The sequence below is a fragment of the Gorilla gorilla genome, chromosome 13 (assembly GCF_029281585.2).
Source record: "Gorilla gorilla gorilla isolate KB3781 chromosome 13, NHGRI_mGorGor1-v2.1_pri, whole genome shotgun sequence".
Classification (NCBI taxonomy): Eukaryota; Metazoa; Chordata; class Mammalia; order Primates; family Hominidae; genus Gorilla; species Gorilla gorilla.
In genome coordinates this window covers 120,654,193-120,679,578 of record NC_073237.2, presented here as the reverse complement: position 1 = coordinate 120,679,578, position 25,386 = coordinate 120,654,193, and the positions used below count along the sequence as shown (strand labels likewise).

The following is a 25,386-nucleotide window of genomic DNA, read 5'->3' as shown; positions in this document are numbered from 1 at the left end:
GAGGTTGAGACCAGGCTGGCCAACATGGTGAAATGCTATCTCTACTAAAAATATGAAAATTAGCTGGGTGTGGTGGTGGGTGCCTGTAATCCCAGGAGACTGAGACAGGAGAACTGCTTGAACCGAGAAGGTGGGGATTGCAGTGAGCAGAGATTGTGCCACTGCACTCCAGCCTGGGCAACAAGAGCAAAACTCTGTCTCAAAAAAAAAACAAAAAAACAAGAAATAAAAAATAAAAATCAGGTGTGGTGGCATGCGCCTGTGGTCCCAGCTACTTGGGAGACTGAGGCGGGAGGAGACTGCTTGAGCCCAGGAGTTTGAGGCTGCAGTGAGCTATGATCATGCCACTGCACTATAGTCCAGGCAACAGACTTTGCCTCTAAAATAAAAAAAAAAAAAAAAAAAACCACCACCACCACCACCACCAAGAAAACCAAAGAAAAAGGCTGAGAGGAGAGATGGAAAGAGGATGAGAAAGAGAAAAACAGGGAGACAGACATAGAGACAGAGGCGGAGCCAGACAGGCTGCAGTCTGGATGTGGCCCCCACAATGAACTCCTCCCCTAGCCAAGCCTGGTCCATAGGCCACTGCGAGGCAGGGTCAGGGCTGCCCTGTGGGGAAGGACTTCTATGCCGGGTACTGCCATGTACAAGCAGGAAGGGCGTGCAGCAAGGAGGAAAGGCTGTAGGCAGCGACCCCGAGGGCTGGGCAGAGCGATGAGGCAGGGGCCTCTCCTGCCTGGCCAGGAGAAAACTCACCAGCCACTGCCCCTAGAAAGCTATCGTCTGTTAACTTAGCAGGGGCTGCGGATTCCTGGCACCCAAGGGCTGTGATGGACATGATGTGGCCCAGCCGCGGACCCAGAACCTCCCCGAGGAGGCAAGGCTCCCGCTCGGCCCAGGGCGCTCACCTTCAAGAGGCCGATCTCCTTGACGCAGTCCTGCCTCGCCTTGGCATCCATCATCTCAAAGATCTTGGGCGGGAGGAAAAAGAGAAATAGAGTGGTTACAATCTGTGTCCAGTGCCCCATAGGCGGCCACGGGGTCTGCCTTCCAGTCCCGGCTCTCCCACCTCCTCACCGAGGGACTCCGTGACCCCCCTGCACCCCCAGCCCCTGTAGGGCTTGCTCACTGTGGGTCCCCCCAGCACTGTCCCACCACAAAACCCATCGTGGCACTAAAGAACCAAGACAGAGAGCCCAGGTGAGCCCCTCCCCAGAAGATGGAGAGGGCGGGCCAGGCACAGTGGCTCACACCTGTAATCCCAGCGAGGCTGAGGTGGGTGGATCACTTGAGGTCAGGAGTTCGAGACCAGCCTGGCCAACATGGTGAAACCCCATCTCTACTAAAAATATAAAAATTAGCTGGGTGTGGTGGTGCACGCCTGTAGTCCCAGCTACTCAAGAGACCTAGGCAGGAGAATCGCTTGAACCCGGGAGGCAGAGGTTGCAGTGAGCTGATCACGCCACTGCACTCCAGCCTGGGTGATAGACTGAGACTCTATCTCAAAAAAAAAAAAAACAAGAGAAACTGGTCCTTTTTTGGACAGAAAGGACCCTGCTACTCCTCCAGCGCCCTGAAGCTGCGGGTGTTCTCTCCCCATTTCCCCAACGCCATTCTCTCGCCCAGGCTCTCAATCTTGTTCTTTAAGGACAAGTAAGCAAATCAAGGGGCTTGGGAAGCTTTGCTGGAGGATTTAAAGCCATTTCCTCCGGCAAAGCTGTGTTCAGATGGGCCCAGCGGCTCTCATGGACATGGCTCCTGTCCTGACTTTGCCGCTTGACCTACTTCCTCCATTTAGGAGGGATGCAGAAGGCAGGAAGCCCAGAACTGTGGAGCAACCGCAGGCGCAAGGATGGGTGGACATGGTATGAACCTCAGCTCCCCCAAGACTCATGCTGGGGCCCTGGGGGTTATGAGATTTTCCTCATCTGAGAGACGAAATGACAATCCCCACCCACAGGACTGTTGAGAGGCTCCATGTGCTCCTTGCATGACCCAGTACACAGCAGGCGCTCAATGCATGCTCGTTTTTCTTTTCCTTTGCAGTTCACAGTGAACTTTCATCAATAGGAGTCCACCTGGTTCTCCCTGTAACCCAGTGAGTTGAGTGCTGTTTCCCTCGTTCACAGGGAGGGGAGAGAAGGGACTGGCCCGGGCACCCCGTCCAGATGCAGAGACCGCCTCCCGAGATGCAGGTTTGACCCCATGGGTCGTCAGCTCACCTGCACCTTCTTCAGAGCCACCGTCTTCCTGTCCAGCAGGCAGGTGGCCTTGTACACCTCGCTGAACTGTCCTCGGCCTATCTTCTTTTCGATCTGGAAGTCCGCCAGCGAGCAGCGAAAAGACAGCGTGTTGGGATGCCTCTGGAACGGGGGACAGAGGGCCTCCGTGAGCAGCCAGGCTGGAGCAGAGGCCTGGGGACGACCCCTAGAGGCCCAGCACCCCAACAGCACCCTCAAGGGTGAAGGAGGGACTCTGCTGCCAACCCTGCTCTGGGAGCCTCCCAGGCACCCCCCAGGGGGCTTTCTGCACAGGGTCCCCTGGGTCCCCTCAAGGACCCCCAGTGCAGGTGAAAAACTGAGGCTGTTCACACTCCCCACTGCCCTCATCACCACCTTCATTGTCTGACTGCTTGTTTGTTTGCTGTCTCTGAGTCCCATCCCCGGGGGCTAGCTCCGTGGGACCACGGGCGTTGCCCATCTCATCCTCTCCTGAATCCTTGATGCCCAAACTGGGGTCCGGTAAGCCGGGTGCAGCTCATGTATCCCCAGCCCGTGGCCACCATGCAAAATGCCCCAGGTCATCATAAGAAATGGCAAGTTCCCTTCCTGGGGCAGCCGTTCCCCATCTCAGACAAGAAAACCAAGGTTAATATTCACAGCCTTGGCCAGGTGTGGTGGCTCACGCCTGTAATCCCAGCATTTTGGGAGCTGAGGTGGGAGTTCGAGAGGTCAGGAGTTCGAGACCAGCCTGGCCAACATGGCAAAACCCTGTCTCCACTAAAAATATAAAAATTAGCTGGGTGTGGTGGCACATGCCTATAATTCCAGCTACTCAGGAGGCTGAGGCATGAGAATCACTTGAACCCAGGAGGCAGAGGTTGCAGTGAGCAGAGATCATGCCACTGCACTCCAGCCTGGGTGATGGAGACTCTGTCCCCCTCTCAAAAAAATGTGCAGCCTTACACTCTGAGCCCATCCTTTAGATAAACTGCCTTTTTTAGGGTGTCGTGAAGAAACCAGAGCTCCACAAAGACTCTGCAGGGGCCAGCATTGGAACACATGATCCTGCGCTAGGACCTGCCCAGGGATGGAGCCTCCAGGTGAGACCACAGTGGCCAGGAGGGCCCCAGGACACCTGTGCAGTGAGCTCTCAGGAAAAGGCAGGAGGGGGCGCCAACAGCGGGCCAGGGAAGGAGGAGACAGACAAGGGGAGAGGATGCCACATCTCTGGCCTGCCCTGTGGTGAGATGGGCCCGGCTGTGTCTCCATTTGCCTGATGAGGAAACTGAGGCCCAGAGGGGCCAGCCATGCCCACATCACCCGGCTCCATGCCACCGCCCCTAGTGAAGCAGGAACAAGCAGTCCAACTTTCTAGCATGAAGTGGGTCTTTGGTGAGGGTCACATTGAGCCGGGCACCGTACCAAGGCGTCTTTAGGAGCCAGCACCCTGGCGGAAGGCATCAAGACCAAACCGAGAACTACAGGACTGGCCCTTCTGACAGCTGCTTCCCCACCTGGAAACACCAGGAACTGCTGGCCGGACCAGCTGCGTCTCAGCCTGAGATGCCTGCGGAGCAGGGGCACGTCTCCTGGGCAGGTCTAAGCTGGGTCCATCGACTTCTCCTCTGTCCTTCTCCCAGAGTGCCTGAGGGGAACCTGGTTATGTGGTGATCCCTACTCTGGGACCCTGAATCATGACTTAATGAATAATAGAAACTCACTGGAAAAGCAGGGAAAAAAGTAAAGTGAAAATGTCTCTTCTAGGCCAGGTGCGGTGGCTCACGCCTGTAATCCCAGCACTTTGGGAGGCCGAGGTGGGCGATCACTTAAGGTCAGGAGTTTGAGACCAGCCTGGCCAAAAAATGTTTGTAAAAACACAAAAATTAGCCGGGTGTGGTGGTGGGTGCCTGTAAATCCCAGCCATTTGGGAGGCTGAGGCAGGAGAATTGCTTGAACCTGGGAGGCGGAGGTTGCAGTTGGCCTAGATCGTGCTACTGCACTCCAGCCTGGGTGACGGTGAGACTCCATCTCAAAAAAAAGAAAATGTCTCTTGCAGATTTGGCTGAGGGAACTCTACAGAACACCCTCCTGCGGGAGTGAGTGATGGGAGTCCAGGCCTCACAGCACACAGCAAGGTGAGGGCTGGGCCAACCTTGACTTTGAAGCCTTGAGGCCTAATTACCTCTCATGGTGGGTCCTGCCAGAGGACCCGATCTGGAGGGCTGCTGGAGGAGGAAGATGATGATTTTATCCACCACGTGCCAATGTCTGTCGGGTAAATACACCTGTACACAGAGCACCCACCTAAGAAGAGCAGGCATCCCGAGTGCCTACTGCATGCTGGGCTCTGTGCAGACACCGCCCACGCGCCCACTCTTTGGGTCCTCAGAACAACCCTGTGAGTGGGCCTCACTGCTGTCCCCATTTCAGGAATCTGAGGCTTGGAGGGGTAGCAGTGACCTGTTCTGATCAGGCAGCAAAGAACAGCAGAGCTGGGGCGTGACCCCAGGACTGGGGACTGTGGTGCCCAAGCTCTTGCTCCGTATCGGGTTGGCTCTCAGCTCAGATCCCTCCTCGGCTTTTCGCTCAAGACCCCCGACCGGCCAGGCCTGCCACTTCCTGCTCCAGCCTCCATTCTTTCAGTCACCTGAGCCCTGCCCCAGGCCCCGCCCCAGGACCCGCCACCGGCCTCTTCAAAAGGGGGCCCCTGTCTAGTCCCCTCCACGTCCTCTGCACTGAGGCTCTGACCCTGCCCAGAGCAACTGCTTGGAGCATGTCTGTGGAATGACACATGTAATGTGCCTGACACGACCTGGCGCACAGTGGGACTCTGTGACTCAGACGCCGTCACCTCTAGGAATGCAGCCAAAATCACATACCCTCATAAACAGCCAGGGCGGCTTTCTGAGCACTTAGAGGAATCGCACGTACTCATAAAAATAACCACGAGGTGTTGTACGTTAGACGCCTACTATGTGCTAGTTTCCAGCTGCTTAGACAGCTCTATGTCTCCAAACTCCTAACAGCTTCATGAAGCAAGGGTTATGAATCCCATCTCGCAAATCAGGAAACAGGCTAGAACTCCCTGTCAGATCCAGAGCCAGCGGCACTGCTGGTGATGGGGGTGGGCTCCCTCCCCTCTTGGGCCTCAGTTTCCCCCAGGCATAGTGAAGGGTTTGGAGGAAGTGGTCCCTGAGGGTCTTTGCTCTGGAAGACCAGGCTTCTTACTGTGACTAGTGGGAGTCTGGCTGGGGTTCCCAACACTGCCCGTCCTGGGAGGCTACACTGTGCAGCTCCACAGTGGGGCCAAAGCTCCTGGTGGATGTGGGTGGAGGTGGCTGGGGCTCCAGCTGCTCACATGCATATGGATGACCCAGATTTGCATTTCTTGTCACAGTCCATCCGACCCAATTAGAGGCCAGCTCCTCTGGTGGCGCAGCTTCCTAGACGGAGCACGTGTGCTGGGGACATGGTCCAGCAGGCTCTGGGGCACCACTGCAGTCCCAGGGCTGCCATGGGACGCTGTCCCCAGGGTGGCCTCTGCTCAGGTGTGGGGCACCTTGAGACACCAGGCTCCTGGGGGCAGCTGCCTGGGCCAGCAGAGTCCTGGCCCTGGTGCACCTGGGGGCTCTCAGCAGAAGGGAAAGGGTGAACTGTGTCCTTGGCCTGGAAGGCCTGGCTGCTCTGTCGCCACCTCCAAGACCTCCCTCCCCTCCTGGGTCAGCTCCCCGCAAGTTCCACTTTTGCCCCTGCAGCCAAGTGACCCTGGGCTGGTCGTCCACACACAGGCACGGTAACACTGGCTCCAGGATTTCTCTGAGGACTCTGGGAGATGATGTTGGTGATTAGTGTCTGTGTGGCTCCAAACTGCAAGACGGGCATGGGGCTGGCTCCAGAACAGTGCGCCCAGGGTGGCCCCAAATGTGATCACTGCTGACTAATGACCGACCACCCCGATGGCCTTTCAGAAAACTGGTTTCTTTTTTTTTTTTTTTTTGAGATAGAGTTTCGCTCTTGTCACCCAGGCTGGAGCGCTGTGGCGCGATCTCGGCTCATTGCAATCTCCGCCTCCCGGGTTCAAGCGATTCTCCTGCCTCTGCCTCCCGAGTAGCTGGGGAGTAGCAGGCGCCTGCCACCACACTGGGCTAAATTTTTTGTATTTTTAGTAGAGATAGGGTTTCACCATGTTGGCCAGGCTGGTCTTGAACACCTGACCTCAGGTGATCCACCTGCCTCAGCCTCCCAAAGTGCTGGGATTACAGATGTGAGCTACCTCACCCAGCCCAGAAAACTGGTTTCTGTTGCTCACTGTCCCTGCTTTGCGTGAAACCCTGTTGTGGCTCCTGGGGAAAATAACACCCCCAACCCCACCCCAGGACACAAGTTGGCAGAGGGGTAACCACTGCTCTGGCTCTGATGTTGAGACTCCGATGCTGGGGCCTGGAGGCTGGGGCTCAAACCTCAATTCTGCCACTTCCCGGCTGTGGGCCTTGGGCAAGCCTTCTGGGCCTCAGTTTCCTCTTTGGAAACTGAGGAGATCATAACAGTACCTCCTTCAGGGGGCTGCTGGGGGTTAAATGGATAAGCAAATGCAAGCCCTTGGAAGAGGGCCTGGCACTAGGTGCTGGGACATGTCATTCTCCAGTTGTGGTGATGGTGATTGTGGTGCTATCTGTCGAATGGGCCTAGTGGTGGACCTGCTTCCCCGGGGGCTGGGACGGCCTGAGCAGTGGACAAGCCCAGGGGGTTCTTGGCTGTTGATATCATCACCCTGCCGTTCCCACCCCTCGGCGGCTGGCGGTAACCTTGGGGGCTGCAGTGAGGCGGTGGGGCTGATGTGCACCTGCGGGCAGGTAAGAGACACAACCTTGCGACTTTGTCACCCAGGACCATTTGTCAAGGGACCATGCTAGGCAAGAGCTGCCTTCAGCCTCCCTTCCAGGGCTGCGCTGTGGGGCAACACCATAGGAGGCCACCTCTGACTCCTCGGGCTGGCTCCTCTGCCAGGGCGCGGAGGCCCTCAGCTCTCCCCAAAGGCAGAGGAGACGGATCGAGGGGCCGGGGGACAGGGAGGCTGACCCTGCGGCGTCACCACTCGCTGTGCTGCCGGTCACCGTGGGCACGAGGGAGGAGGCCTGGGCTGCCTGGGGCAGGCACATGGGATTTGAGAGGAGGAGGGTGGAGGAACCGCTGGAACAAGGGCCCTGGGGAGCAGCAGCAAACTGGTGAGCAGGAGCCAATGAGATGGCCGAGGTCCCCGAGCCACCACCATCCCAATCCCACCTCCCAAGAAATGTCGCTGGCCTTCTCAGGAAGAGGCAGGGGGGAGACTGGGAGACTGGGGGGCAGGGAGGATGTCTCAGACCACTATAGCTACCCCCACCCAGAAAGCTCTGAGAAACCCACGTTGTCTTCTCCAAGTCAGATCAAATTAGGCCACAAACACCCCCAACCCTGCGCTAATTTGAGTTTAAAATGTTTGAACCACAATCGGCCTCAGCCATAGACGAATCTTTTTTTTTTTTAAACAGAAGCATAAAATTACATGCTAAAAGAATAAAAATGCATTCGCCCAATTAATTTTCTGAAATCTCATTAAAAAATTTAGCCTGACTAAGTCAGACTTCTGACCTGAATTTTAATCATCTTTACACTGGATGGGTCTTTCTTCCCTGATATTTGCAATGCATCATTAATTTTAAGGCAACCGTTTCTATGATTTTAAAAAGCACACTTCATCAGGATGACATTTCTTATAAACGAATTTCACCTTTAAAGACATCTGACACTGTGGGTAGGGAAACTCTAATGGATTTGGTAGATGTGTATATAGCGATACATTTTAAATCTGTGTTGCACAAAAGGGCACGATTTACAAAGAGTTCACATTGTCAGACTTCTTCTGAGGCCAGCCCAGCTCAGCTCCTCACGATCTGCCTAACTTTAGACCCAAAGCCCATCTTCCCTTTCGAAGACCTAGCTGCCCAAAGCGGCACTGTGGGGTCCCACGGGCCTGGACCCAATCCCAACTCTGCCCCTTGACGGTGCGATGGCAGATTATGACATCAGCTTCCTTCCCTGCAAAATGGAGCATTGAGTAAGCAACTCCTCTGAGTCAGCAGGAGTACTAAGTGAGATGAGTCCCAGGCACTGGGCTGTTGGTACAAACACCACCATTACTGGCTCAGCTAAGACATCTGCACCGCACTCCGTGGGCCACTGGCTCATGGGATCAGTGAGCCAATGCCCATTGCATGGAAGACTCCTAATAACAAAACCCAAAACGATCTAAATCACTGTGGTTCCCCCAGGACAATTCTCATTAACAGAGTCTGGAAAAAGCTAAGCTTACACATACGAAAGATGATCTGGAACCAGCTCCGACGACTCACAAGCAGAGACATAAAGGGCGAAACCACAAAGAGTTCCAGCTGCCACTCCTGACACCCCCTCTCCCTCATCCCTTCCACTACCAAGTGAGGCTGCTTTCCCCTGGAAGTCTCTGGAACCCTCTCTCCCCATGTCCAGCCCCCAGTGCTGTAGCCCCATGAGGCATCATCTCACCTGGTGAAGAAGGGGCCTCCTCACCTCCCTATTTTCACCTTCCCTGAGCCTTGAGCACGAGCCACCAGTGATCTATCTAGAACCCAACCCAAGTACCCCCTTGCCACCTGAAAACCCATAATGGGCTCCTCATTTGCTACAGATTCAATTTGAAATGAGATAGTATGGATTTGAGACCTTCATAAACACCATACATTCTCTTACCTTCTCTAAGCATAGGTATTTCAACACCTTCTCTAACCTGATTGGCCATGCACCTTCAGGTCTGGGGCTCTCCCTGTCCCACCCCAAATTCCTGATCATCTATCTAGCAGAACTGGCCTCCCCATTCTCTGGGCTCTCCCAGCATCTGTCCATCCCTCCCGGGGAGCTTCCACCTCTCTGCAACATGCAGAGCTTCTCAGCAGACTGGGAGCCCCCAAAGGCAGGCACTGGGCACTTCCCATGGCAGGAAAAAAAAAAACCCAAAAAAACAGTTGCTGAATTGACAGCAGTTAGCAGACACTGAATTTCTTTTCTTTTTCTTTTTCTTTTTTTTTTTTGAGATGGAGTCTCACTCTGTTGCCCAGGCTGGAGTGCAATGGTGCAATCTCGGCTCACTGCAACCTCTGCCTCCCAGGTTGAAGCGATTCTCATGCCTTGGCCTCCCGAGTAGCTGAGATTACAGGTGAACACCACCACGCCCAGCTAATTTTTATATTTTTAGTAGAGACAGGGTTTCACCATGTTGCCCAGGTTGGTCTTGAACTCCAGACTCAGGTGATCCATCCACCTTGGCCTCCCGAAGTGCTGGGATTACAGGTGTGAGCCACCGTGCCCAGCCCACTAACTGAATTTTAATAGCCATTGATATTTGGTCATTAAACCTTAACCAACTAGCATCACTGCTTTGGGAAGATTCTGATAAAGATTTTGGCCTGTGCAATGCACACCTAGAAAGAGCTGACCCAATCCCCTGCGAAGTTCTCTTGGAAGAGCACCCAAATATAACTGAACTTGGCACATCCCAACCGGCTTTGCAAAGACTTTCCAGATGGAAGACACATTAGCCGGGGCTTTCTCAGGCAAGAATACCTTTCCCCTTCTTGGAAATTCACGTGGTTCTTAGTGTGTCAGGTGAGGCTTACACTTCATTCCCAATGAAAGCTCTCTGCAGCACACTGGTAAAATTTAAAAAGCATGAGGCATTTTAAGCTTCTTTCCTCAATTCCATTCATTCATTCATTAGAAACCTCTATAAAAGCAAGTATGTTCAGCTTTCCTAAGTATATATGAATTTCATATACGGTTCTGCCGGTTTCAGCAAATATTTTTTCGTGTGCTGCTGGCTCTCAAGGCTAGAAAGCTTCCTGAAATGAACAAGCCACTAGCCTTGGGCATAGCAGGTTAACAAAAACCACAGTTCAGGTGGTTGTAGTTTCTTTCTTTCTACACTGGGGGTATTATCCAGCTCGGAGGTCTTTAGCTATGAAAACAGAAATGGTTTTTAAAATATAAGATCCATGACATACCATTTCCTCAGTACCCACGATGTGAGGTGCTGTGTTGGATGTTTACAGTAACTATCTCACTTAGTCTTCACAGCCGCCTCATGAGGGAAGCAGCATTATTATCCCATTTTATAGATGAGGAAACTGAGGCTCAGAGAGGTTGCTTTCCTAGTCTCACCCGGCTAATGAGAGACGGAGAGCTGGGTGCGGAAACAGCCTGGCCCACATCAAAGCATTCTTAGCCTGGCTCCTTCCTCTGAGGATGGTTTCAGGGAAGCAGCGGTGCCTCCTGCTATCAAGGAAAACGCCTGGCCCATTAATTCCAGGTGCTTCTATGTCCTGAAACAGGTGAGACACAGCTGGGATGTCTCCCCAGACAGTGTTTAAATCCCCAAGGCTTCAGGAGCCGAGGAGAAAGTCCCACTTTCCCATCCCAACCTGGAGCCGGCGCGGCACATGGGTGGCCTTGCGCCCCCATTCTGCAAACCCAGCCAGATGCTGGTGGGACTGGGGGCATCGTTGCCCGACAGCCGCTGCCCAGAGCAGCCCAGCTCCGAGTAATCGTAACTAATTACACTTAACTATGTCATTACCCTCTCCAACATGTGCGACGAGACGTCGTGAACGCTGCCACCGCAGCCCACCGCCTCTTCGCCTTGCTCGTGAAATAATTACGGGGCCCTCTCCTCTGCCAAATGAGGTTGTAATTAACCCTAATTGCTCAAAATGCAACTGGCTAATTCTGGGAGATTAATCAAGGGGGATTCAATTGTTAGTGACTGACTTAATATGACAAATTGCTACATTACCCGGAGGCCCTGCTGCCCCCAGCCATCAGCACCATGTCCTGGTAGACTCTGGACCCACAGTGTCCTGGGGCTTCCCAGCTTTCTGGGATCTGCCTCCCCAAATTCTACCTATGAAATGGGCCCCTGCATGGGTACAAATAGCATAGATGCCCCATGGACCCTCTGCATGCTTGTGTGTATGCATATACACACACCCCCACCAGATACGCACACAAACATAGTGTCCACTAGCTCACATGTCGCCTCTGTGTCAATCTGCAGCAGCACTGCCCTCCTTGGGCTGATGCAGCTGTCCACCAGGGAGCATGGCTTGGTGATAATGCAAGCACAGGAGAAGGATTTCAGACCCACCTGCCTCCTTAGCCCAGAAGCTTTGTGCAGTGCATAACCTGTACAACTGTACATGGCGACTTTGCCATTGAGGTCAAACATCAGCCAATCTGAAGTCTTCCAAGAGGGATTAGGCAGTTAGAAGCTGTAATCAAGCCCTCCATGGCTCAGGAGGGTGGCTATCTCTGAGCCTCCCCTGAATTTAGGTCTCACATCCTTTGGAGGAAAAGCCAACACCATATAAGAGAACTTTTCATCATTCTAAGCTGGCCACAGGACCCTACAGGATCTGGCTCTGCTCAACCTGCCCAGACAAGCTCTCTGTCCCCTCCAGGCCTTTGCATACCACTTCCATGAGGAAGCCTCTCTGGCCCCGGATCAGGTGCCTTGCTCGGCTCCCTAGGCCCGTAAGATTCTTCTACTCAGCTCCTTATCTTTCTCTCCCATGAGGCTGTGTGCTCCCTAAGAGCAGACCTGAGTGTGTCTTGCACACAGCCCCGTCCCAAGTGGGTACACAGCACACGCATCCACAGTTCCTTAACTCAGCAAGCACGCAGGGCCCCTCTGTGCCCGGTGTGGGATTGTCCCACCAGCAAAGCCCCGCTCCAGGGGAGCTCTCCATCTAGAAAGTGAGGCAGACCCAGGAACTAGTGCCCCAGTGAGATGTGATCACAGGCATCACCCAGGTGTGTGGACACAGGTGTGCGGGCAGCCCAGAGCAGAGAGCAGGGTGGAAGTGGAGGTCTCCCCAGAGGGAGCAGCATTTGCACTGACTTGGAAGAGGGGTCAGAGAGGGCGTGCCAGGCCCAGGCAGCATGGGGTGCACAAGGCAGTTCAGAAACCTAGAAGTCACCTTCAGAAAAGGCTGCCTGGCTCTCCAAGGTATCTAGAGAGAGCGAGAAGCAGGCGTTAAGAAGCCAGTGTTCTCCCAAACTCTGCTGGTTCTAGAAGAGGCTGAAGGGGGCTGAAACACAGTTAAGACCAAAATGGGAGGCAATGTTGGCTCACTGTAAGAAAGAATTTTCTGACCCACAGTACAGTCAGCCCATTCCTCTGAGTCCCTCACTGTTCTCAGGGCCTCCACAGCAAACTCTGTACCCTTCCAACCATGCTGATCCCTGAGATAAAGCTGTTCCATCCACTTGGAACACTCCAGGGGCAGGATCAGGGTGCAGGGTCCCAGCCTAGAGCTTGGCAGAGGAGGCTTCTCTGAGTATTACTGAATTCAATGATGAGCTCACTAGATTTGGTAGCGAGCTCCCCATCACTGGAAGCATTCAAGAAGTTCTGTTTCAGGGAGCTGAAGGGTTTCCACCAGTAGGAGTTTGGACAAAGGAGGCTCAGGGCTCCGTATTCCTTGGGAACTCTTCAGTGTGCTGCAGACAAAGGTAAGGGGCTTACCTGTGGGTCAGGAGGATGCACAGGCCCCAGGGTGTGGCAGAGGTTGTTGGAACTCCCTCCATGGGGCATGTGGCCGGGCTGTCCTGCCATCCTGCATGCCAGCCTCACGAGGGCACGAACTGCAACAGAAAACAGCGGCCTGTTCACTTTCTCTTTGAGACCCTCAGAAGGAGGAGGGACTTTCGCTCACCCCATTTTACAGACGCGTGAGCTGAGGTGCAAAGCCGTTCAGTAATTTGCCCACGGTCACCCAGCTCCGAAGTGGCAGGGCTACAACTTGACACCCCCGGGTGACACAGTCTCCTTCTGTTAGACTGTCCTAAGTCACTAGGATTATCCCCACTGGAAGAGGCTCCAGGCAGGGAAACGTCCATCAGCAGCCCCCAAGGCCAGGAAGGAAGACACCGGATTCAACCCCATATTTGCTGGAGTCCAAAGACTTGTTCTTTCCACAGCACTGCCCCTGCTTCTTGGGGAGCAGTTCTGTACCCCTATCCCCCATTGTCACCCCCACCTATACCCATGCTGGCAGCCTGGGTGCTCAGAAGAGAAAGGCCTGGGTCAGGCTGCAGACAGCTGCTGTGGGAAGGAACCTACGTCCTTGTCCTGGCTGGGCCCTGGCGCACCACACGTGTGACACAGGGAAGGCCAGGGCCAAGAGGTCCTGTTTGTCGTCCTACTTAGACCTCTGTGCAAAGGAACAGCCCCCCTCAGCCTCCAGGGCTTGGGCTGCCCTGGGAGAGTCAGAGATGCTGGTCATAGGTAGTCACAGCAGCCACAGGTCCCTGGTTAAGCACCCACTGTGTGCCCAGTCCTGAGCTCAAGGCCATCTGGGCATCTCCCCCAATATTTTAGCCTCTGGCCTCCCCCATCAGTCAAGTGCTTCTGGGGCAGGGTCTGAGGTTATGTGCATAGAACGTGTGACCCAGCCACCGGGATGCTTCCTGATGCCAGGGGAAAAGCCCTCCTCCTCCCCAGAAGGAGAGACCTGCGCTCACCCCACAAGCATTTCTGCAGCACCTCCTGTGTGCCAGGGCTCCCACATGGTGTGCATGGAAGGGACCAGATCACGCATGTGATGGGGCCCCTGTTTCTGGCTGCTGCTCCTTCTCCCAGACAAGCCCTGGATGTCCCGAGGGGCACCTCTCGTGTGACCACATCCTAGGCAGAACCCCTTGAGGCCTGGCCTAGGCTCCTGGAGCAGTTCAGCTGTACCCCTGGAGAGCCAGAAGTCCTGAGGAATGGAGGGCCCCCCTGCGGTGGCCCTTATTCAACAGCTGAGGGGGCGAGAATGAAAGCCAGTCCCGTCTCAGGTCGGGGCCCTCCGAGATGTGACTCGTATCCTAGAGCCCCCGGCGCGGTCAGCGGGTTTTGTCTGAGAAGGAACCTCTGGTCCGTCTCCTGCCCATTCCTGGCCTTGCCCTCCCTCCTCCCTGAGTGGTTCTCCCAGGGGCACTTCATAAATCCCATGCCTACATATCCCCATCTCAGGTTTGGCTTCTGGAGGACCCAGCCAAAGACGTCATCTCTCTCCAGACAGACCCCGCCTCCTGCTGTCTCACCTGGTCACCTATGCCCCAGTCAAATTCCAAACCAAGAGTCTTCCCCCGGCCTGCTGGGCCAGCAGCCCTGCCACTCCCTCCCAGGTAGACCCACACCCCCATTAACACGGGGGTGTTCCAGGAGGTGGGAAAGGCATCAACACCCTCCGGGCTGTCACAGCCACCTCCTAGAGGTCCGGTCACTGTGTCTCAGGGTGCAAGTCATTCTTCCTTCCTCCCCACTGTAGTCTGTTTCCAGCCACAGTGGTTGGCCGACCAGACCTCTCAGGCTCCAGGGATGTCTGTGACACCCTTTGACATGTCAAAGGATGTCCACCAAACCCTAACTCGCCCGCTGAGCTTGGCCTCCCAAGTTGTGCCCTCAAAGGCACCCTGAGGCTCCCGAGAACTTGCAGGCTGGCTCCCAGCACCCTTCTCCCTGTGTCCTCAGGGCGGCCCAGCTCCCCTCCCTGCCCCACACCTTCCACAGACTGTTCTTGGGGTAAACCTGCTCTCTCAAAATAGATGACAGGATGTGAGACTGCAGGGAAGTGGATGGTATGGACTGCAGAACACGCCCAACTCAGGGTCAGGGGGGCCCTCGCTGGCTGCAAGTCCTGCCAAGCCTGGCTCATGCAGTCTCCTGCTTGGGAAGCTGCAGAAACTCAACCAACTTTGACCCACAGACTTGGCCATTTGATGTGGTTCATCCTAGTGTGGACAGATCAGTCAGTAGGTCTCTTGCTGTCTTTTTAGTCTGTGCACACAGAGCACTGTCAGATCAGTGTCACATGGAAGGGCATTATGGGTGCACCTGCCTCTTCCCTCCCCACCCCTGCCTCTGCCTCAGCACAGGTCTCATCTCCCCACCTGGGTCTCCCAGTGCTCAGTGCTCTCCCTGCCAAGCCCTCAAATGCAGATGGGAAAATGGCACCCTCGGTGTCTCCACCATTTGTGCCGAATTCTTGCACTGGAGCGCAGGTGACATCCCGAGGTGACGCAGGGGAAGACCCAGGGTATAAAGAGCCCCAGGATAAACAGATAAACACGAGTACCTTCCCCAGGCATCTTTGTTAGGGGGAATATGAGAGGGAGCAGAATGTAAAATGCGCATGAATTTGAAGATAAAACCGAGCCTCCTGCAGGCTCTGCAGCTGCTTCCAGCTGCACCCCTAGACCCCTCAGGGTGACATGCTCACCATCCTCTGCCCTTAGGGAGACCTCCAGGGAAAGAGTGGAGAACTGTCTTCAGTGAGAAGGTTCCATCTTTATCTCAGAAGGCACCAGCCTTGGCCCACAGGTCACCCCTGCGAGACCCATGCACACATCGGCTTACCCGCCCACCTGCCCTGGGGCCTCCCATGTACTGGAAACTGTGGCAGTGGAATCTAGACCCTGTCACTCACCAGCTGAGACCTTGGGCAAATCCCACTGGGGAGGAGCCTAGCGGGTGCTTGGGAATGTCATTCCTGCCCTCCCCACGTGGCGCTGACCGCGTTCTCCAACAGCTGCAGCCAGAGGCCATGGTCTGCACACTCTCAGGAGCTCACCTGTGGCCTCACATGGGCAGGGCTCCAGGAGCAGTGCAAGGGGACCGGGAATAAGAGCTAATAATTGCAGGGCCCTGATCATGCTGGGCCCTGCCCTACGCTCTTCACCTCTATTAGCCCATCTCACTTTGTCAACAACTCCATGAGGTAAGGTCTATTATGGTCCCATTTCACAGATGAGAAAACTGAGGCACGAAGAGGTTAAGAGATTTGCCCGGGTCCCAAGGATCACAGACAAAAGGAGCCAGGATTTGAACCAACAACTGCATATTTGTCCAAAACTACGGTACTGCACTCCCCACAGGTTCTTACACAGCAGCACCATCATCTCTCCAGCTGGCTCCACCCCGAATGGGCCCTCTCTCCACTTGAGAATGGGGCCTGTGCTGCTGATGCACAGGGGTGATCTCAGGGCTGGCGGACCACAAGGGCCCATTTCCTCCACAGGGTCCCCAGGGGCAGGAGCCCCCGGAGACTCTGCCCCACTGACCACAGCAAGCTGATGCAGCACCACTGTCTACCCCAGTGGTGCCTTTGCTGCCAAACCCCAGTCATTACGAGCTGCTCTGTTCAGAACCTAATGGAACCTGCAGCACCGTTAACCTCCAGGGAGGAGCCAGCAGGTGTTGATGTTCCCTGTTCTAGGAAAGCAGCAGCCACGGAGGACTCTGCAAGCCCCTGTCCACCGAGAGCCAGAGAGGTTCCCTGCTGAGGGGAAGGAGGTGGGGAGGCGCGAGGGGGAAGGAGGAAGGGAGAAAGGAAGGGATGAGGGTTCCTGTGGGCCAGGTCTTTCCCATTCACCCTCGGGGCTATTGGTAGACCCATTTTATAGACGGGGAAACCGAGGCTCAGAGGAAAAGAGGCTCGATGCCATTAGGCTGATAAGCTGCAGAGAAAGGATTCAAATCCAGATCTCAGTGACTCTAAACTCCCTCTTTGTTCCAAGGTATCTACTGCCTCTTGGGGCTCTACATGGGTATTGGATTTTAGGGCATTTTGTTCTATTGGTCCACACCCCAACAGAAACCCAAGCCCTGTGCTCCAGAAATTCCTGCCAGAAACTGCTTCTTAGGGGGTTCAGATGCAGAAAGGCCAAGGCAAAGGGGACGTGGAAGGACGAGCCACACGGAGCAGGGAAAAGACCCTTAGCACATGCGTGCAGGCACCTCCGGGTAACACTGAGGACTGCCCGTCCCCGGGATCCCGCGGCTCCTGCCAAGTTGCAGAACAATGAGGTAGTAGCTGCCAAGCCCAAGTCAGGGGCCAAAAATCCATGGAATGCAAGACCCAGAGCTGCAGGCCACACTGAACACCACCTCAAAGAGGGCTTTTCTTCTGCCTCAAGCAAGGGCCCTACATTTGCAAGGCACTGTGGATAGCTGCACAGTGAGGCTTCCCAGCTCAGGTTCCTGGCTTTAGGCTGCCGTGTGCTGTGTGTCCCCAGGCACCGAGGGACCAGATTGGGAGAATCCTCAGGGTTCAGTGAGGCTGGCGGGGAGCTGGACTGCAGGAGTCCAGGTCCTGGCCTGGTTTCATCTAACCATACTGCGTCTCAGTTTCTTCATCTGGAAAATGGGCTAACAGTCAGATCTTCCTCTTAGGGTCACTGTAAACTCCTTAGCACAGAGCCTGGCACATGGGAAGGGACCTCTGAGGCTTTAGCTATGAGGCTATTTAGCTATTGAAGCTAACCCTCACTTGTACAATGGAGGAGTGATCACCTCCATGTGACAGACATGGGGCCTGAGGCTGGGACTTGCCCAGGGTCATCCCTGCCCCAGGTAACACAGCTGGTAAATGACACAGCTGGGGCTGTTGGACCCAAGATCGCTGCTCTATGTCCTACGCAGTATGGCCTCTTTAGGACTGCTCTGGAGCAAACGTCTTCACCATCTACGTGAGCTGTGGCTGCCTCTGCAAAGCCAGCTGCTGTGCCGCACCCTGCCCGGCCATGGATGAGGCTCTCACTAATGTGGGCTGTGACCCTAGGGAGACATGAGGGCTTGGGTTTAATCCAGGCACCTGCTGGAAGGGATCGGCTGCTGTAATGGGCTGGCTCTGAGGTTCCAAGTGGCCTTTCTGACCAAGGCTGTCACTGGGCCCTTGCCTCTGAATTTTTGGAAACTTCACCTAGGGGGAAGTCCCTCCTGTGCCTCCTGTCAAATGCCACACTTCATGGAGACTGGTGGCTCATCGTGGCCCGGCCAGTGAAGCACGACCTCAGACACCAGGAGGGCTCTGTCCAAGGACCCTGCTTGGAGCAGGTTTGGGGGCATGAACTTGCAAGGGTCCATGTGTACTGGGGTCCATGCATGGAAGTGCATTCATATACTGGATCTTACACCTCTCCTTGCTCTGAACCCTGGAGGTGGTAACGGTGTGTGTCCTGCCTGCCTCTTCTGCTCCTGTGTGTGCACGTGCACAGGCATGGTCAGGGGTCATCTAATGTCCACCAGGCTCGTTCTATCCACTGAAGCAGAGGGTAGACGTGGCAAAGGCAGTTGTGGCTCCCAGACTGACAGGTGTTGCCAAGCCCAGGGAGAACCCACTCCTGGACTTGGAGGTCAGCCTTGGCCAGACACTGTACTCCCCACTCCAGTTTCCCTGAGCAAGGCCCCTCCTCTGTGCCTCCAGCCGAGGGGACAGCTTCACAGGTTGTTTTCCCTAAAGCAGGAAGCCGTCCCTGTGGCTTCACACTCAGGCACACACAGCTTTCTCTCCGCCCCGAGCGAATGGTACTGGCAGCACCAGTGCCAGCACCAGGGGTGATGTCTGTTGGTCCAGCTGGCTCCTGGTGGCAGGAGCCTAGGATGGATGCCCACTGCCTGGGGCCTTCAGCCAGCCTGCAGAGGCTCCACTGCCCGACACATGCCCCAGGGAGCTGAAGATCGGAGGCCCGGCAAGGACAGCTCACTGCACTGGCCGCTGGCTGGGTCAAGGCCGGACCAACTTCAACATCAGCCAACATCCATGGGTGAAACGGCATCTCCCAAGAAACCTGCAAAGTACCATCACCCTCGTTTTGTTGATGAGGAAACTAAGGCTCCAAGGAGAAACATGGCTTGCCAAAGTTGAGTCCACACAGTGGAGAGAGCTGCCATTTGAACCTGCTTCTCAGACCAGCCAGACAGAGCAATTACAGAAAGAAACTCAGCGCAAGCCCAGGGGCTGTAAGGAATGCCACGCCCAGGCACACTGGCTGGCAGGGAGCACCAGAATAACAGCCCCCGCCAACAGAGCGTGCACCACACATGCTCCAGGCAGGTGCCCAGTGCCGCTCGTACCTCATTCACACTTACAGACCCCTAGACGGGCACCGCTATGATCCACACTGTTCAGAAGACAAACCAAAGTTAAGACAGGTTGAGTGATGGGTGCCAGGTCACACAGCAGGCGGCAGGCAGAACTGACACTCGAAACCAAGTCTGCCTTGGTCCAAACTGCCTTGGAAGAGGGTGTGAATAAATGACTGACTGAATGAATTCTGGCCCAGAGCTGTGGCTCTGGCTGCTGGGCCCTTCCCCAGCCCCAACCCCCCTTCTTGTCTGGTCTCAGGATAAGCAGACGTTGCCCATTCATCACTTGACAGGAAGCAGCCCGATCTCAGGCCAGAGTCATGCGGGCCTGTCAAGCTGGAGGGGACAAGCCACAGATGGAGTCTGGTTTCCGGCCGGGTCCTGTGTTCCCTCACGCTCGCCCCAGCTCTCCACCTGCAAAGCCACGCATCCTGCCCGGATTCTTCAGCTCCATGACAGCGGAAGCCTGGCTGCTCTAAGGTGCAGGGATGCAGGACCATGAGCCACTCCTGGAAGGTGGCCATGCAGACAGGTTCCCCGCTGCCCCCTTCCTCAGGGTGGTGGGGCCTCCCCCAGGGTGGGCCTGCAGCATCAGGAGGCCAGCTGATAGGGGGCCACACGGTGCCCACCCAGAAACAGGGCCGCTGTAGCCTCCGGATGCCTCGCCCTCCCCCAGGACCCACACCTGGTCTTCATCCAGTCCCAACCATTCTTCCTCCAAATGTCTTCACTCACCCCAGGGCCTCCACCCTGTGCTGGCCTTGTCCCTTCTCATTGGGTCCCTACAGTTACCTTCAGCCTCCACACTCCCCTGCAGCCCAGCCTCCAGCCCACCATGGAAAGGTTTTCCTAACACACAAGCCTGAACCTGCCAATCTCTCCCGAAACTCCACAGCAAAAGGTCCGCACACCGGAGCAAGCCATTCCCTGACCACCTGACATGAGCCTGCCCTCATGCATTTGTCCCCAACATCCCCCAGGCCTTGCGTGCAGCCATATTAAATGAGCGGTCCCCCTCCCCAGCAACACAGCACCCTGGTCCTTCCACGTCATTCCATGCACCAGCCTTGGACTAAAGACCCATCGGTGCGTCTCAATGGGCAAAGTCCCACTTGTCTGCCAGGACCAGATCTCTCGACCCTCCTTCATCTCGGCACTTTTTTTTTTTTTTTGAGATGGAGTCTTGCTTTGTCGCCCAGGCTTGAGTGCAATGGCGCGATCTCTGCTCACTGCAACCTCCGCCTCCTGGGTTCAAGTGATTCTCCTGCCATTTGAACCTGCTTCTCAGACCAGCCAGATGGAGCAATTACAGAAAGAAACTTAGCACAAGCCCGGGGGCTGGAAGGACTACCACGCCCAGGCAGACTGGCTGGCAGGGAGGAACTGACACACTACTCAGGCTCCCGAGTAGCTGAGATTATAAGCACACACCATCACGCCCAGCTAATTTTTGTATTTTTAGTAGAGACAGGGTTTCGCCATGTTGGTCAGGCTGGTCTCTAACTACTGACCTCAGGTGATCCTCCCACCTTGGCCTCTCAAGGTGCTGGGATTACAGGTGTGTGCCACCACGCCCAGCCATAGTCTTGGCACTTCTTATGGGACCTTGGGGAAGTCCCGTCCCCTCCCTGAGCCTTAAACGTCCCCATCCACAAAAAGGAACAGCCCAAGCTTGCAGGGAGGCTGTGAGGACTGTGAGCACACAGTGGGCAGCCAGGGGGCACCAAGGCCCCTTCTTCCCTTTCCCATCTGGTGGCATCTACACAGGTTTCTCCCTGAAGGTGGGCTGTTGAGGACACAAACTGCTTCCTTTGTCACCATGTCTGCCTCCTCTGCCAGCCTTTAAGGGCAGGGACTGACCTTTGCGGTCATCTGTAAACCTCCAGTGTCTCACCCAGGGCCCGGTGAAAAGTGGGCACCCAGGGGGCGTTGGCAGAATGAATCTCTGACTAGTAGGTGGAGGGGGCTCTTCCCACCCTCCTGCAACCCCAAGAAACCTCTGCTGAGGGCTCAGCATCCCTGTGGTCACAGATCAGACAAAAGTCACTGGCGATTCAAAACCAACTGGGCCGCACACTGCAGGGTTCCCAGCGCCTTTTTGAAAATCGAGGAGCATCCCAATCACCTTTCACTTCCTCCTCGGGTAATAAAACCCAATTCTGGAAGAAAAAAAATGCAGAAGCTGTAAACATCTTGTATCTCAGTTAAAGGAGTGACAAAGCATTTGGCTTCTGCCCAGAAGGTTCTTGACTCTGGGACCTGGTCAAGGCTGGGTCCGCTCCCAGCCTCCCTGAAGATGAAGCTGAGATCTGCTGAGGGCTTCCTCTGTGTCGGGCACTGCAGGCAGCAGCTCAGCACATCCCTGCTGTGAGGTCTGCAAGCCCTTCACTTTTACAGATGAAGAAACTGAGGTGCAGAGAAGTTAAATGACTTGTCGAGCTCATGCAGCTGATAAGCAGCATGGCCTGTTTTTGAACTCAGATCCAACCCTCTCCAAAGTCTGCATTTTAATCATTTGCCTGAGGTGATCCTTGGTGACCACAATGCAGCTGGGGAAAGCTGCGGTCTCACTCTAGGAGTCCCAGGCCCGCTGGCAGGCCCACCATCCCAGAGACCCCTGCCTGCCTGGGAAATGATCTTGCTCTCACCTCGAGGCCTTGGCAGGCTCTGCTCCTCCTGCCTGGAATGAGCTGCCTCCCAGCAAACTTCTCTCCTGGGCATCTCCTCCAGGCAGCCTTCCTGGACTCACCCCGTCACTCCCAGCTCCACAGCCTGCTCCCCCATGCTGTCTCTAATTCATGTGTCTTCTTCTCCTTGAACATGGAAATGTCCTTGAGGGTAGAGACTAAACCACTCTCTCCATGGCCCCAGCAGGTGGCAGAGGAGAGGCTGGGTAACTGATTGCTGACTCAGTACAGAAACACCTGAGGCCAGGAGGGAGAAGCCTGGCCCCCCAGACCAACTCATGCCAGGGGGACCACTGGGGAGAGGCTGGGGCTTAAGGGAAGGGATGGATTTCAGAGCAGAACCGCAGCTACTACCCTGCTGACCGACAGTGGAAGAAAGACCAAGTGGAACAGCCCCGGGGGCTGGAGGGCTTTGGTGTTTGTAAAAAGCTCACCCTGGGTCCCAGGCGAGCATCTAGAATCCCATCCAGTGGCCTCCACGCAGGGAAAGCTTTCAAGCCCCTGGCCTCCCCTAATTTTCTCTCCTTCCTACAGGCAGGAAGGGGCAGACAAAACCCACCCTAGAGAAAGAATTGCTTTTTCTGCTTCCCTGGAAACTCAGAAGTTCTGGCCAAGCCCGGGGATTACTCAATGTGAAAGCAGCTGTCAGCAGCCACCCCTGTCCCAGGCTAGTGGCAAAGGTCCTGTCAGGTTGGTGGGACTGGCTGAATGGGCGGCCCCACCAGCAGGTGGCTGAGCCAGCGGTGGGTGGCAGAGGTGCAGCCAGGTCAAGGTCCCTGGAGCTCCAGCCCTGGAGGTCCCTGGGGCCTGGTTCCCCATCCCTCGCTGGACACAACCCTAAGAGCAAGCGGTTCCCATAGCAGGAGGCAGAGAAAGTCTGGGTACCTTCTGAAGTGGCTCCTGAGAAGCTCCAGGGAAGGTCTGCTCTGCTCTGGGTTGAGGGCAGACATGAGGTGCCTGGGCCTCCAGGGAGCTGGGTCGCCTCTCTGGGCTGGGGTGGGTGCAGGAAGAAGGGCCTCTGTCTCCCGCATGGGACTTCCCCTTCCCAAGACACCGGTCCCCAGACACCGCCAAAAGGAAACTCCCCCACCACGCGCTGCTCTAAAAATAGCTCCGGCTGCCACCTCCAAGGCGAATGGAACTTGTCACAGCCGCCACGGAGCCCCCTGCTCACCAGGGACTGGAATCTGATGGCAGCGCCACCCGATTAGACCAGTGTAGGCTCAGGGAGGGACAAGGGTCCTTTCCTTTGGTCCTTGTGCTCACTCCCCACCTATCCACACTGGGGCCCAGCAAAATGCTGAAAAGCGTAACTGTTCTTGCTGTTTGTTTATTTATTTATTTGAGATGGAGTTTCGCTCTTGTTGCCCAGGCTGGAGTACAGCAGCATGATCTTGGCTCACCGCAACCTCCACCTCCGAGGTTCAAGCGATTCTCCTGCCTCAGGCTCCCAAGCAGTTGGGATTACAGACACCCACCACCACGCCCGGCTAATTTTGTATTTTTAGTAGAGATGGGGTTTCTCCATGTTGGTCAGGCTGGTCTCGAACTCCTGACCTCAGGTGATCTGCTGACCTCGGCCTCCCAAAGTGCTGAGATTACAGGCGTGAGCCAGGGTGCCTGGCCCTTGCTGTTCCTTTAAAAGCTTAACCCTTTCTATTCTCTCCTTTGTAAACTGGGCCCAAATCCTTGGTTGCCCATGAGATGAGAGCCCTGGCAGGCGGCAGTCCTGGTTCAAGTTCTGGCTTAGCCACATCCCAGTTGTGTGCACCTGCATTCTCACGGGTAAAACAGGGACAAGGGTAGTATCTACTGCCCGGGGTGCTGGTGGGTTACATGACATTGCACGAGTTGAAAGAGCTTAGGGCCAGGCGGGGCACAAGGCAGATACCCCATCAGTGGCGTTGTTATTTGATTGTTACTGCATCCTTATTCGGGCCCTGCATTCTCCAAAACGAGGGTGCGGATCCAGGATCAGAGGATGAGGAGTGTTCCTGTCTTCCCTTCGGGACCCTGCAATGACTCAGACACAGTTCCTGTTCTTACAGGTCCCCAGGAGCAGGCCCTGGAACTGCTACCCACAAGCCAAAAAGAGCATGAAGCTGCTCAGGAAAAGGACCCACGGCTGCTGCTTCTGGCTGGGCCAGGTCACAGGGAGCTTTGGAAAACAGGTAGAAAACCTGAGGTGGCCCAGAAGGACCAGCAGGGTTTGGACTAAAGGGGAAGGGGATTCCCAGTAGAGGACACCGTGGGATCAAGGGCACAGAGGACAGACAGACCCCCCGCCACCCAGTCTGTGAGAGGAATCTGGGCTCTGCAGGCCAGCCCCAGCCCCTGGTCCCCAAGAGGGGCTCTCCGTGGCCAGCACCTGCTTCCTTTTTCAGAACGAGCCACTTCTGCCCTGGGCAAACCACCCCTGTGCCCCATCTGCAGCTCATCGCCACTGGGACTGACACAGGCATACGGCAGCTGAGGCCCTGGAGGACGCGTGAGTGAGATCCTGGCACCGAGGCTCTGCCACCTGACACACACCTTCCCACCAGCCGGCCCCAACTGTCGGGCACATGCCAGGTGCCAGCACCCTTGGGGGCGGAGGCTGGGCCCAGGCCAGCCATCCACAGGCCCTGGGGGCTGGACTCCCAGTCAGGACCTGGTGCGTGTGGCACCCCTTGAGGAGGTGGCCACAGATCCATGTCCCCTACAACCCTGCTAGTGGGCGTTACCAGCCTCATTTCACAGAGAAGGCTCCAGATAGGCCAGGCCAGGGCCGCTTGAGAGTCACCGCGAGCCCCCAGCATCATCTCCACGCGGCTGTGCACGGCTCAGTGCATCCAGGTGGCGGCGTCTTCTTTGCCCAGTCCTACCACCCATACGGTGTGACGGGGCTGGCGCATAATCACAGCATCTGGGGCCACACCATGGCAACCCCTGCACCTTCCTGTGTCGCTCTCCTGACCAGGATCCTCACTGAACCCTGGAGCTGGGCTTAGGAAGGATGTGGCCATTTTTAGCTCTGCAGGAGTGGCTTGCGCTCTGAGCTGTGCTGTGTGTGGTCTGGTGGCCCAGGACTCATACAGCCCAGACTCCCGTAGGGCTGCATGGTCTTGGGAAAGTCACAGGCTATCTCTGGGCCTCAGTTTCCCCACCTGCAACATGAGTGGGTTGGACTCCACAGTCTAGAAGCGCCCTTCTTGTGCAGATGCTTCTTATGTGGCTGACAAAGGATCTGTGATTCACTGGGTTGCTCTGAAATTAAACTGGGGACCCTGTACTTAATCACGTGCTCATTTCTGGGCACTAGAAAACCAGATCTTTTCGGTCTGGAATTGCTAAGGGAATTTGTTCTTGGACCCTGGATCACTTCTGAGCCCTCCAGCCCCTGCACACTGCCTTCCTCATGCATAGTAGCCATAGTGACGTGGGGCTGTGGCTTGGATGCCTCCTGGGCTCCCCAACACACAGCCATGGAGGTGTGTATATGGAGGCATGCATC

The 25,386-nt window shown here is 55.7% G+C and overlaps 1 protein-coding gene across 7 annotated transcripts in view; it reads right to left on the bottom strand.

The window, feature by feature from the left end:
* NEK6 (NIMA related kinase 6) overlaps positions 1-25,386 on the bottom strand; it is a 95,823-nt gene that overhangs the window by 37,688 nt on the left and 32,749 nt on the right. For 5 of the 7 annotated variants that reach the window (XM_063697019.1, XM_004048584.4, XM_004048585.4 and 2 more), the window contains exons 2-4: positions 12,820-12,938; positions 2,226-2,366; positions 912-974 (exon numbers count right to left, since the gene is read on the bottom strand). In XM_063697019.1, the coding sequence (XP_063553089.1) occupies positions 912-974; positions 2,226-2,366; positions 12,820-12,909 (294 nt within the window). In that variant the 5' untranslated portion in view covers positions 12,910-12,938. Of the gene's footprint in view, positions 1-911; positions 975-2,225; positions 2,367-12,819; positions 12,939-21,854; positions 22,024-22,778; positions 22,927-25,386 lie in introns of those variants that run through there. The other 2 variants (XM_004048589.4, XM_063697017.1) reach the window with 2 other exon arrangements.